Source organism: Macrosteles quadrilineatus, unplaced genomic scaffold (assembly GCF_028750875.1).
Source record: "Macrosteles quadrilineatus isolate MER2022 unplaced genomic scaffold, UCM_ALF_1.0 Scaffold_1__1_contigs__length_201487025, whole genome shotgun sequence".
NCBI classification, from domain to species: domain Eukaryota; kingdom Metazoa; phylum Arthropoda; class Insecta; order Hemiptera; family Cicadellidae; genus Macrosteles; species Macrosteles quadrilineatus.
In genome coordinates, this window is record NW_026542594.1 from 48,715,454 (window position 1) to 48,730,070 (window position 14,617).

Below are 14,617 nucleotides of genomic sequence, written 5' to 3' on the forward strand. Positions count from 1 at the left end.
AAAAAACACGGAAAAACTGTAGCGTTTAGAACATCTAATAAAGTCCAAAATCACCTCAAACCTAGAGCCCAACAAAATGTTAAAAACCTGAGTGATAAATCCGGAGTATACAAAATAACATGCAGTGACTGTAATAAATTCTATATTGGACAGACTGGCAGACCATTTATTAAGAGGTTTAAAGAACACCTTCCCAAAAATAGTTTAACACAACAATCCAATTTTGCCGAACACCTAATTGACAGCAATCACAGTTATTCCAGCCTGAATGAAAATTTAAAACCTTTACACATTTGTAGAAAAAGTCGAGTAATGACATCACTAGAGCAATATGAAATTTATAGAGCATCTAAAACAACCCCCCACAACCTCCTGAATGATAAAAGTACACTACAATCCAACATATTATTCGAAGCATTGTTAAAGTTGAATAAAACGCCACCTGTAGCTACAAAGGACAGAGACAGGACAAAGGTCAACTCTGCAAGTAACGTCTGACCCCAGTCGAGACTCGACACACGACCGACGCGCGTCTACATGTCCGTAATAGCTCAAATAAAAGTAGGCCTACCGTGTTTTATGTTTTATTCGTAATGTATCTAAGTGTAATATCGTTCGTGTACGTGTTTCAAAACTTCAAGACGCACCCAATGGGGAAGAACAAGGACTTATATTAGGACTGATGATGGCAGTTTATTCTGCCGAAATGCATATCCTGTAATAGGACACAGCACAAGGATCGACTGGCGGACACAGGTAATTTAACCTTTTATTGTAGGAAATTTTATTCTCTTTCAGAATATCACCTTCCACTTTGGTCGATTTCCTCACCGTTTCAAAGTTATTTGTAAAAACGTTAAGCAAACTCCCAATTTATAGTGGTGAGAAAATACTGAATTGACGTTGTTGTTAAACTTTGTACAATTAAATCTACAGTTCTACTGAACCGATTTTATTAATTAATAGGTCATTGAAAACCTCATTTGTATTTGCAAATAATTATAAAAGTTTGATTTTTTTTAAGATTTACTAGGTGAAACCCGTCAAAGTTGACAGTTCCTGTTGAGGTTGCAAGCAAGATCGTTTGACTATAAATCGATGATAAATAACTCCATTTTTTGAACAATTTGTGTTGTTCGTGATTTAGCTTAGTGCTTTAGGTACGTCCGGTTAGAATTAAGTAAATCTATCTAAAACTAAATTCCATATCAAAGATAAAATCAAATTTATATTTTCTGTTTGAGCGATACAGTATCTTGAACTTTACTGATAAAAACTATCAATATCTCAAGTGAAAGCCTTTGAAGTATTTTAAGACCAAGACATATGAAATAAATTAAATAAAAATAGTGCTACGTATAATTGATTGCAGATAAGTAGCTAAATAAAACGATTGTAATTATTGTTAATTTGTGATTCAGCAATGTGCTAAATAAATATTAGGTAGTCCCATCTTAACAATCAATAGCTTAAATGAAACCTGGTATTTTCCTATAGGTTTTTAGACCATAACATACAGGGTAATGTAATTAGAACTGCAGGAATACATCTTTAATTGATGTGAAAAAATAAAATAAAATTTAATTCCTTTCGTCCTGTAATATATTAGATAAATTAATGATGATGCTTGAAGACACATATGTGCTTGCATAGCTTTATTTTAAAACCAAAATTATGAAAATCAAGCGGGTAGAAGAGCCAAACGATCTAAAAAAAAACAAAATTTAACTCCCATAAGAAATGTACAGGGAGGCAGTTTATGCATAACCCGAAATATACGTCAAAATGAATTGATGGCAAATCTGTGGTCCCGTCTATATACCCTTAGTTCCCAAAATTATGAAAATCAGTCGGGTAGAAGAACTAACCCGACTCGGAAAAGAAAAACCAATAATTATTATAGATGGCATAATTGGTTTACCAGTATGCATAATCTAATCATACGAAACATGTGTTAATAATTCAACAGCTTATTGTTATCTATTTAGTTTTACTTTGATTAAATGTTGTTGTTGTTAACAATTTGCATTTGCGTTTAAAGTGTGTTCCTTATGTTAAGTGTGTGATTCTAATGTTATGTGCTTAATCTGTACCATTAATATCAGTGAGTAAAGTGGTGTATGGATTTCATAACCATTATTTTACTAGAGACCGTTGTATTTAACCACAACGGGCACTGTTGCTAGTAATTAATAAGATGAAATCTATGTTACTGACTAGTGACTAGTAACTAAGATCAGCTGGTACTGGTACTTAAACCAAGACCATTTATTAAAAGAACAACGTTAAAGGATGGTTGGATTTAGTTTCAAACTATCAATAAGCTTATAACTTTTCAAACCAGCAGTCTTCTGATTACCAGGGGAGCACTATATCTATTCAGCTTTACAGTCACCTCGAGTGGGTAAAAAACTTCACTTACCTAGTAACAGATTGGGTTACAATATGGGATGTATTTCTTACATTTTCTCTACATACTTTACTTTACTTTCCAAATGTGTACTTGGGTGAAGGTTCCATACCTTTCATTTTGATAAAAAAGTACAATTTATATTTATATAAAAGTGTTCTGCTGAGTTACCTTGCGCACGTTTAAGGAGCTCCCAGGCAGCTTGAGTTTCTCCTGAGAGCTGAGACCCCCAGATTCTGTAGACAGTCGACGAGTTGAAGCCTACGACACAACATAACAAGGAACATAACAAACATTGACAACATTGAAATAAACAGGTGTTCAGTTTGGCAATTAGGCCTACTGAATATTTGCCACACACTTAACCCATTGGCGCTGACTTACGAGCGTTACTCGTACGGCCGCTGCAGGCCCGGCGGCCGACTTACGAGTGCCGCTCGTGTCACCGCTAGGCAGCGCCATTAGTTATTTAGTTATTATTATTTTTCGCCCTTTTTGTTTCTTCTTACTATTATAATGTTTATAAATATCTTGCTTCTTGATTTGCATATTTACTCATTTATTTTAGCGAATAACAAACAATTTTGTGTTGCCATGGAAACCACATATCACAAAAAATCAGCTGCGGTAAGGTAAACAAACAATTTTAAAAAAATGTTATTACTTATAAAAGTACACAACTTTTGATTTTTCTACGTAGGGAATCGATTGAACTTTATAATAGTAGTGTTATTTCGTGTCTGGATTAATCTTGGAATTTGTATATGAAGTTTACTTTCAAAATATTGTTTTTAAAATTTTTATTTTTATAATCTTTAATAGCGTATTAATTCCTTCCCCAATGGGTTAACCGTCAACTCCGGGTATCTTTGGTGTACCGTATATACAAAAATGCATACAACTTTTATTTTAAATATTTAGTATTTCTCTGTAAATTTTAATAAATGTATTCCAATTCAACGTTCAAAAGGTATTTGAACCAAGCTATAGCACTTAATAGTTCAGATTAAGTCCAACCCTTAAGAGCTTTACTGCAACATCCACCAACAAAGATCAATAAATGAGTTTGGTGTGATGCAGTGCAAGCAATATCTTTGTTATGTTATGATTTATAAAAAATAAAAAAAGGGTTGTTGGGTATTGACACAATGCAACCATCATTACCGAAGTGACAAGGTTCTGCTCTGACTGCTCGTATGTTTGTACAATGCTCTTACGATGACTCTGTGCACATTTCTGCGCTGTTTTGATCTTACGCAGACCAGAGTTCTGTAGATAGAATGGCAGATGCACCATGTTACGCAGGTAGTCATGCCCACCGATGTTAGACTCACTCAGTAGCCTTCTGCTGTTTACTTCCACTGCCTGAAAATTCAGTAAATTAAAAAAAAATTTCTAAAAGTAAACATAAAATAGTTATAGTGCAGCGTAATGCCACCCTTAGTGTACACTAGAGCAAAGATAGAAACAGTTAAATTTATTTAGACGAATTTGAATCACAGATGTTACCTTAGATATGACATGAGGATCTATGGCCAGAACAATGATGAACGGGGTGTTTGAATCAGAAAAGAGAACATGGACTGCATCCAGCACCATCAGGACTTTGTCTTGCTCACAACTGTCTAACCCATCCACTATGATTACCAACCTGGTCTGTTGTTGAGTGAATGCATCCAAACACTTCACCTGGAACAGTGTCATGATTCATCGCAAATAGTCAAGTAATATATAAGGGTTTCTCTGTAGATTAAGGTCACCAACAAGCTTCCACTGCGGCCAAGCTAGCAATTTCAAACCTGACAACAACATTACAATATGTTTCATATATGTAATATGTGTGTGTGAATAGGTTACTAGTGGGGGGGTCAACCCTTATAGTAATCAATTAATCCTTGCCAGTTGAGAGATATGTATGCAGTCAAGTGTTAAGATGTAATGTGCTTAATTTAAGTGGCTTAGGGAGTTTGTAGAAGGCCATACACATTTGCCAACAGTAGGTATTAATCAGTGTTCATTGATATAGTGATTGAAGTTGAGGAAACTTAGCTTGCTGATAAAAATGTTTCAGTCTACTATGGTTTACTGTTGACCTATTTTAATCTTATATGCCCCCTATCACTTGTGTAATCTCTCGTTTAGTCACACTGCGACTGCAGCCAAAATGCTGCTAACTTTGGTCACTACCGCATGTGAAACTGATAAACGACCTCAGCTAAAAGGAATTGGTAAAACAATGGTCTCTAGCTGATGTGCCGTTATCATTCCCAGATAATGTATGTAATGTCTTAGTTTATACTGATTATAGTAGATTTATTGTACCATTTCCGTCATGAGGTTAACCTCAGTCCTGAGTGCCTGTAGGAAGCCTTCACTCTTGAGTGTTTCCAGTCTAGCTATGGTACGTTGCAGCTGTCTACGTTGACTGAACACTAGTGACTGAGCTACACGACCCAGTGTGTACAGGTTTGCCACCACGAGCAATGCCACCACCAGGCCACATACTGCTAGCATCACCTGGCTTGTCACCTCCTCCAGAGTTCTCAACTCACTACCAACAATAACAAAAAAGTAGGAATTAATCGTCCTACTTCTGGATATTGCTTTATATTAATAAAATTATTTTGTTACCTTACAATATCCTTCTTTGATGTTGGTAAACTACATGTTTTGTGGCAACTGCCACATCATCAGGTTATCCTCTTCTCAGGTTCGTCATAAACTTAAAATAGATAATACAGAACACACGTAAAAAGACATAACATTTATTTGATCAACCGTCGCGGTGCGTGCACACATTTTGTCGGGCCGGCGGCGACTAGTATTGCAGTGTCCAGTTCAAGGTCACGTGACGTGTCGATCAGCTGATTCCTGGTTTACTCTAATTATTGTATCAAACAATGCAATGGCCTGGCTATTTAGTTTGTCGTTTAAAAGGTTATCACTGAAATTTACCATTCACTGCAATACCAGTCACCGCCGGCCCGACAAAATGTGTTCACGCACCGCGACGGTTGATCAAATAAATGTTATGTCTTTTTACGTGTGTTCTGCATTATCTATTTTAAGTTTATGACGAACCTGAGAAGAGGATAACCTGATGATGTGATTGTGGCAGTTGCCATGAAACATGTAGTTTACCAACATCAAACAAAGATATTGTAAGGTACCTAACAAAATAATTTTACAAATATATAGTATACTTTCCATTTATTCTTGATTCTTTGTTACTTGATTTTCCAAAATGTTCTTGATTAATTAAATCTACTATTCAACTGTTTGCTTATTAGTTAAACTAGCTGTTACCCACGGGCTTCACCCCGTTTGACTTCATAAGTATTAATAAAACTATTGATTGGTTAAGTTAACCTGAAATTAACAAAATATAGTAAAACAAACAAATAATCACACCTGATTTTAATAAGGTAATAAATTGAAAGAATAACAAACAAATAAGTACAGCTGAGGTATTTTTAACATTAGGTATATGGAAAGTTCCCTTAAGAAAGTAATTACGACCTTAAAGGGCAATTTATGAAATAATGGATAGTTTTGCGCAAGGATTCTCGTCATGACGAACATTTTAAGTATATGGTTTATGGGGGTGTGACTTGTAGTTTTCTCAAAAGTTCATGGGTACTTTGGCTTTATATATAGATGTTTAGGCTTTGCAAACTATTCAGCTGTTATGGCCCTTTTTACATTTGCATAAATTGGTTTAACCTTATAACAAACGTAATATTTTAACCTTATTGATAAAGTTTGTGCCAAATCAAAATTAACCTAGAAGTAAACTACCAAAAGGCAGCAAGAAGATTATGCTAACATCTAAGGGCATAATGGTAGGGTGAAAAATGAATTTGGTATTGTAATCTTAGGTAATAAATAATAATAATAAAAATGCCTTTATTTATCAAGCGATTTTCTGTACAAACAGCTTTTCAAAATAACTTAAGGTATATATAGAGATTTGATAAAAAGAGTAGAATATAGCAATTGATGCAGGTTTAGTATCAAGATCAATTCTATAAATCAATACACAATGAAACACTCATGTGCTTTATTATCAACAGCTCTTGATTGAATACAGTTTATCTGATTTCTCTTGCAGGAATTATAATTGAAAATTCTGTGAGGGCAAGCTTGAAGGGTGTATGTATCAAATGAGTAATTTCTAGTGATGGTCGGATCCGGATATCGGACTACCGGATCCGCCGGATCCGAGCTAGAACCGGCACCGGATCGGATAAAAAAAAATCCGGATCTTGGGCTGGATCCGGTTTTGATGGACCCGATTTTTTTCCGATTTTCCCCGATTTTTTTTACTAACACAAAGCTGTCTGTATCCATGTAAAAGACCGATTTTTTACTCAATGTCACAATGCTTTATATTACGTCGTCAATAACCTCTATAGTTAGGCAATGTCACAGTACTGTATATTACGACGTCAATAACCTCTATGGTTGTGCAATGTCATAGTGCTGTATATTACGACGTCAATAACCTCTATGGTTAGGCAATTTCACAGTACTGTATATTACGACGCCAATAACCTCTATGGTTGTGCAATGTCACAGTACTGTATATTACGACGTCAATAACCTCTATGGTTGTGCAATGTCATAGTGCTTTATATTACGTCGTCAATAACCTCTATAGTTAGGCAATGTCACAGTACTGTATATTACGACGCCAATAACCTGTATGGCTCGGCAATGTCACAGTACTGTATATTACGACGTCAATAACCTGTATGGTTGGGCAATGTCACACTACTGTCGTCAATAACCTGTATGGTTGTGCAATGTCACAGTACTGTATATTACGACGCCAATAACCTGTATGGCTCGGCAATATCACAGTACTGTATATTACGACGTCAATAACCTGTATGGTTGGGCAATGTCACACTACTGTCGTCAATAACCTGTATGGTTGTGCAATGTCACAGTACTGTATATTACGACGCCAATAACCTCTATGGTTGGGCAATGTCACACTACTGTCGTCAATAACCTGTATGGTTGGGCAATGTCACACTACTGTCGTCAATAACCTGTATGGTTGTGCAATGTCACAGTACTGTATATTACGACGTCAATAACCTGTATGGTTGGGCAATGTCACACTACTGTCGTCAATAACCTGTATGGTTGTGCAATGTCACAGTACTGTATATTACGACGTCAATAACCTGTATGGTTGTGCAATGTCACAGTACTGTATATTACGACGCCAATAACCTGTATGGCTCGGCAATGTCACAGTACTGTATATTACGACGTCAATAACCTGTATGGTTGTGCAATGTCACAGTACTGTATATTACGACATCAATAACCTGTATGGCTCGGCAATGTCACAGTACTGTATATTACGACGTCAATAACCTGTATGGTTGGGCAATGTCACACTACTGTCGTCAATAACCTGTATGGTTAGGCAATGTCACAGTATATTACGACTAGGCATGTGTCGAATCCGGATCTTGAATACACCGAATCTTAAGAAAAGATCGGGATTCGAGAATATATTTTTTTAGAATAGAATTATGAGGCAGAATAGAATAGAATTATGTTACAGTATATGTAACATTGACTAACCATAGAGGTTATTGACGTTGTAATATACAGTACTGTGACATTGACCAACCATAGAGGTTATTGACTTCACAGTATACAGTACTGTGACATTGCCTAACCATACAGGCTATTGACGTCGTAATATACAGTACTGTGACATTGCCCAACTAATATCATCAACTAATAGTTTTATTTTAAGATTTTGAAAAGTTTTAGTGTCCCAAAATAATGAGGGATTATGGGCTCAACTGGAGATTACTCTATATATAAGATATATTTACCTTTAAACTTCACCAATTTAATTTTAAACAGTAGGCTATGATTTAAATTGGCATTCTGTTAGTTACTTTTTTTTAACAAGCCATTATGACAGTATGTATCTGGATCCGGATCTTCGGATCCGGATCCGAATTTTTCAAGATCCGGATCCGGTACCGACATTTTCTTGGATCCGCCCATCACTAGTAATTTCTGATGAAAATTACTTCCATTTGCCAAAAAAAGCTTCATAACTGATTGAGAAATGTTTTTTTATTAGCGTTAATGCTTATATATAAATGTAAACTTTATGTAATTTCACAAAACTATCGTACCTTGGCGTGTTGGCTTCAAGTAGGTAAATTGTGAGAACACATCCACCAATGAGAATGGAAGCATAGCAAATCTCAAAAAAGAATATATTAGGCAAGCAGCAGAGCTTTCGCCACCTCCATGATGATGTTGACTTCACTGGAAAAAAACAAACAAACAAAATAAGTTTTTAAAATCTAAGTCTTTTTAAAAGTTTGGGTGGATTCACTCTTCCGTGTGTGGAAACTGCTGCAGAAAAAATCCTAACCATAACAGCCTGACAAATACTTATCTGTAATATCTTTCAGTTTTTAAGGTATATTTTTACTAAAATTTCTTTTATGTATCCATATATATATAAAAGAGGATGTTGGTTTGTTTGTATGTTTGTATATTTGGCAGTGATAATCTCAGACACCGCTGGACCGATGGCCATGAAACTTGGTACATACAAGTAGAATTTCATGGAATAGTTGACCACCATTCCATTTAAATGGGTGGGAAAATTGTGTTCAGTGGTTTATACTCCATCAATTTTGTGATCCGTCCAATCGGCTCTGCCCCAGTGGCTCTGGAGTTTCCCCATGTTAACCTTATTAGTACTTATACTTAAATGTAATTAAAGAATCTTAACAGCTGTTTCAACTAAACAATTTGATTCTATGATGCTCAATAGCATTAAAAAGTTAATAGGTTTACCAAAAAGGTGCAGCACTAATAAATGTTTAAATATATGACAACAGCTAATCATATATTTACAACAACATAAAACAACAGCTAATGACTAAGCAGCAAAAAAAGCTTATTATTACCCTGTACTTTCACCTATCTATTTTTAAATGTTTTGTTTCATAATGTCCACGCGCATTGTATTCCTTCAACAATGATTGTTTCAGAAAATAAAAAAGTTCTTCACTTACTACATTTTGGAAGTTTTTAGTGGTGTTAAAAACAACATTCAATCTTAATTTGCCTAAATAAACTATAATAAATATTTTAAGATTCAAACAAACTGCACAGTAATAAGCACTGTCTTAAAAAAACATATAAATTTGAAATCTTTATGTTAAAAAATAAGTGTAGCAAAGCAGGTTGAAAGAATGTATGTTTGTGTAAAAGACCCGCCAGCCTCAGTATCCACTCATCCAGGGATTAAGCATAAACTCCTTACTAAGTTATAATATAGATGGTATCTGTTTGTCATTGTCTACTTGAGTGAATACTCTGTAGAAATGTCAGTGTGGTAGTCAGGTAGACATCGGCAATGTCGCACTCGTAGTACTGTAATGGCGGTTGCTCAATCTTGAGTCTAGACTAACCTAACTTAGAAAACAGCTAAGCAAAGCTTACGCCTTGAACGCTTCCATTACTTACCATTATAATTTTGTCATGTGTTTGTGCTTAAGTGGAGGGATGCACATATGTTTAATCTTGTAAAAATAGTAAATTATTAAAAGTCTATCTAAGTTACACACAGCAGATATAGGGAACATAATAATTGTTCTCTTTAGCGTTCTCAAGCTGGTTGCCATTATTTTCAAGGAACCAAAATTGTCTCTTCTGCATCTTGACCCCGTTGCAAGGCATGGATGGGTATAGCGGCTATCAAATTAAATTCAAATTTAATTATACAAATTCAAATTAAATTATTGCGGTTCTATTAAATTTCTACCTATGATTTAAAAGCATGTAAATATTATTACACTAGGTGAAACCCGTCGAAATTGACGGTTGCTTTAAAGGCTTACAACAACTTTTCTAACTACGACAAACAGAGTGAAATTATAAAAAATGTGAGCATTTAGCATTGTTTCAATGAGTAATAAAATAGGTGAAGAAACAATAATGACTACAACTGTGTTAGTTACAAAATATGGTTGATCATTCAATTAATAACAAATTTTTCTTATACCGTCGGTCATATGAGTTATTGTTCCTATGTTAACTGGTTTATCTTCTTTTTGATTAATATAATGCGGCTTCATTGGCAACAAATAATGCAAATGACAAAGCAATGCTGCATTTCGAAAAAGCATATACAGTAAATTGTTACGTAAATAGTGACGTTTACATGCATTGTTGTTAATCAACATATCTTAGAAAGAAAGAGGATATCTAGTTCAAAAGGAACACAAACTTTCTGTAATGACAATAAATGCTTAAATGGTAATTACTCTTCGTGAAATTTGTTTTACAGTCGAAGTGCAGTGTTATTTTCACAAATCTCACTTAAGGCCAACCAAGTGGGCCACGGTCCGTAATAGGCCACTGTAAAACATCTGTCAAGATATATGTACTATTTTAGGCAAGGTTTCTGTGTTTGGATGTTATTAGACACAATAAGAGCACAATGAATTTCTTCTGCAGATGAATAATCTGTTGATTAAGAGAAATATAAGCCGAATTAATAAATGTCACAATCCAAGCGCATTAAAATGGCTCTGGCCTGATCTTTTTTGTAGTATCGAGTTTGGGCATTTTGTTTATGTTACTATCTGGGTAAGTTACCGCTGCACTTTGAGAAATTTCTTTTAGAAATAAATTAAATGGTTTTTGCTGCTTTTTTGTTAGTTTAATAACATTCAAAGGCTCTTGTGTTTTCACTAAGCTGAATAAATACATCGAAGTAACATATCTACAAAGTCTGCAATAAATTGCAATTTTGCAGATTAATGACTTTCTAAATCATGCACATATCTCTTCATAAAAATTATAAAAAAATTAATCCAGTTGCTGTAAACCACTATTAATTTAACAAAATATGGATACGGCTAATATGGCCAACGTCCCCTTCTGTAGGCCTACTTGTATTATTTTGTATTGTATTACACAATCAAAATCTTTTCCAATAATTGAAAACCTGTATGAAAATAATCTCATGAACCTATGATGGTCTTGAATAATATATAACAAAATATCGGCAAAAGTGGTCTAAAAGGCAGACACCAACCCGTAAAATAGATATAAGATAATTTGATAACAAATCATTTTATTATGATTGTCCAATGATTTCGTAATTGAACGTTATATTTCAAAACATGAGATAATGCAGAACAAAATAAATTTTAAAATCAGAAAATTACATTGCATATACTTGTTTTTGACAAACTCAGTAACTCCCTATAATATGTGTTGTTTAAAATACAACTAGTGCACCTGTTGCTTGAATTCGAGCAATTGCAAAGTATTACGGGCGTTATTTCAAAACGAATAACAGTCATAATTGCCGATGACTTAAAAGAGTCAACTCAAAGATAATGTCATCAATCACTTCACTCCAGTTATCGAAACAGAAAATGAACGTTCTTGTGTGTATCATGTGTTTACTATAAACAGCTGTGATTAATACAAATTATTCGTCCGTTTAATTAAACAAAATCTTTTATCCAAAAGAAATACATTGGGATGTTGATGGCCTGTGGGGCAAAGCCCGAGGACTTTTATTACAGGAATTGGCGAAAGGGGGCGTCTACACAAACAATAATTCATTTTGACACATCGTTTGTAAAAATCCGCCCATGATTAACGGCGGAGTAGTGTTTCGTAGAAATCGCCTTTAAAATCTGTTTAAATGTTAACAAATATTTTCTCCTTAAGAATAACATGGGAACTTTGAGGGCAACTGAGGCAGAGCCCTGATGGAATTCCAAAGTTTTTTTGCATGATGGCAAAACTACATGCTAAGACCTTTCTAACGACACCTTGAACATGGTGATCGGTAGCACCACCGCTCCAAAACAATTAGGCCTATGACAAAAATATGCCTAGCGTATTAAATATATAGATTTAATTTAAATATTAACAGCTTTTTAAGCTATTTTAAGCTTTTTCATTAAAAAGTAGTGAACAATTGTCCGTATGACAAAAATGTAAATAAATCTGGGAAGGGAACTTTAAAGGATTCTGGGGCAGAGCCCTAAGGGAATTTACTTCGTTTTTAGCGAATTTCCCATATAGGGAATAAGCTATTACCGTAGTACTCATGGTAAGACCTGGACCTGGGACCGATTTAATTTTTCATTTTGAAGTCCCTAGAGGCCAAAAACACCATCCGTTCAAATTCATATATATATATGTGTGTGTCCGTTAGCGCGATAACTCGAGGAAAAATGATCCGATTTTGATGATATTTGGTACAAACGTGTAAACCTACGGTTATTCTAACGAGTTCGCGATCCAGCATAATCGGACCATGGGAACGGGGGTTTATGGGGGTTTTATGGGGTAAAAATGGGGTTTTCCCATTTTTGACCCTAAAAACAAAAAATTTGCAATCTATATAATTAATACGCTACATGAAACTTTGTCGGTTGAACTCCTCCGCCATTTCTTAACCGATTATATCCATTGAACTCTCATTGGAAAGAGCGTGTCGCGTAGATTTGCAAACTGGCCTTACATTTTTGAAAAAGTCCCTTGGGCTCTGCCCCAGTGGCTTTGAAAGTTCCCATGTTATCCATATGAAGAACATAATTGTTTACATTTTGATCAGCTGTATACAGTAATTTAATTGCTGTTATTTATTTTTCAATCCAATGAAACGCATTGAGTACATTTATTTACTATTTGAGTTTGTGTAAACATAACCCCCAAGACGGATCGTGTTAGTATGGTTGTATCTTAAATTTGTGTATTTATCGATGTTTTGTGTAGCTATAATTTTTTTATTTGTTGTTTTTTTTCTTTTAAATGCCTCCGACGCGACGACAACGAAACATAGACAGGAGGCGTAATCGTGATAACGACACAGTGGCGCGCAATAGGCTTAACTCATCACAGTCATCACCTGACCCTGGAAAATCTCAAATATTAGGTTACAAATTTAGGTTACAATATTTACAGGAAATGTTGATTACTGTTATATACATCGTGAGTATCTCCATGAGTTCCACACCGATAATCTTTGAGTTGACTCTTTTAAACTAATTGTAAATATGACTGTTATTCGTTTTGAAATTACTCCTGTAATACTTTTCAATTGCTTGAATTCGAGCAACATGTACACTAGTTTATTTTTAAACCGTTTTGTAGAACTAAAAAAAAAAAAATAATTTAGTATATTGAAGCGCTGTTGTATGCCTAACGGTCACAGAGAAAATTCAAAAATAGTGTAATTTAAAATTCTTATGTTATTCTTATGGAGAAAAGGAAAATTGTTGTAGTTTACTTGTTTATGGATCATCAATATATTGATAAAATTTAGCAAATTTATTTATTTCATCCTATACTATTGACGGATGGATGGTCAAAGAACACTTATTTTCCTGCCCCGTAGCAGCAAACCTAAGCACTCGTTGAATCTAATGTTATTTAAATCTTACTAATATTATAAATGTGAAAGTTTGTGTGTTTGTTTGTTTGTTTATTTATTTGTTTGTTTGTTTGTTTGTTCGAAGTTCAATCACGCATAAACTACTGGACGGATTGGGCTGAAATTTGGCATGATGATAGTTCACATTCCCGATTAACATATAGGCATAACTCTTATCTCAAAAATCCTTTCGGGCTCCGCCCCAGTGGCTCTGTAGTTCCCCATGTTCACCTTATGAGTATTCATAATTAAAGGGGATTAAAGAATTTAGTCAGCTGTTTTAATTAAAAAAGTTGGTTCTATGATATGCAAAAGCATTAAATACCCCCGCCGCAGCAAACCTGCAGACTAAGCGAATTTCCATTTAACTGATTGGATTTACACTGAAATGTCTACTTAAAAATATAACATTTATTCCCGATTTAAATAGAATTAGTTTAACAAGTACTTAGGTTTGCTGCATCAGGGAAGGTTAAAGTGTTTTTTTTTTGTAAAATGTTAATAGTTAGTAAGAAATAAAAACATTTTCCAAATTTGATCAAAATATATTCATAAACAAGCAAACTACAACAGTTTACTTATTCTCCATAAGAATAACATGGGAATTTTAAATTTACAATTTTTGGAATTTTCTCCGTAGCCATTAGGCGCATAGTAACACTTCAATATACTAAATTGTTTGTTTTTTTAAGCTCTACAAAATGGTTTGGAAAGAAATTGCTAAATTTTTTGTTTTTTGGGTC

The 14,617-nt window shown here is 34.5% G+C and overlaps 1 protein-coding gene across 6 annotated transcripts in view; it reads right to left on the reverse strand.

Moving 5' to 3' along the window:
- Positions 1 to 14,617, reverse strand: part of LOC128982958 (kinase D-interacting substrate of 220 kDa B) — a 306,316-nt gene that overhangs the window by 136,554 nt on the left and 155,145 nt on the right. For all 6 annotated transcript variants that reach the window (XM_054402066.1, XM_054402065.1, XM_054402064.1 and 3 more), the window contains 5 exons: positions 8,587 to 8,722; positions 4,733 to 4,961; positions 3,920 to 4,099; positions 3,575 to 3,775; positions 2,582 to 2,671 (listed from right to left, as the gene is read on the reverse strand). In XM_054402066.1, coding sequence (XP_054258041.1) covers positions 2,582 to 2,671; positions 3,575 to 3,775; positions 3,920 to 4,099; positions 4,733 to 4,961; positions 8,587 to 8,722 — 836 coding nt within the window. The remainder of the gene's footprint in view (positions 1 to 2,581; positions 2,672 to 3,574; positions 3,776 to 3,919; positions 4,100 to 4,732; positions 4,962 to 8,586; positions 8,723 to 14,617) is intronic.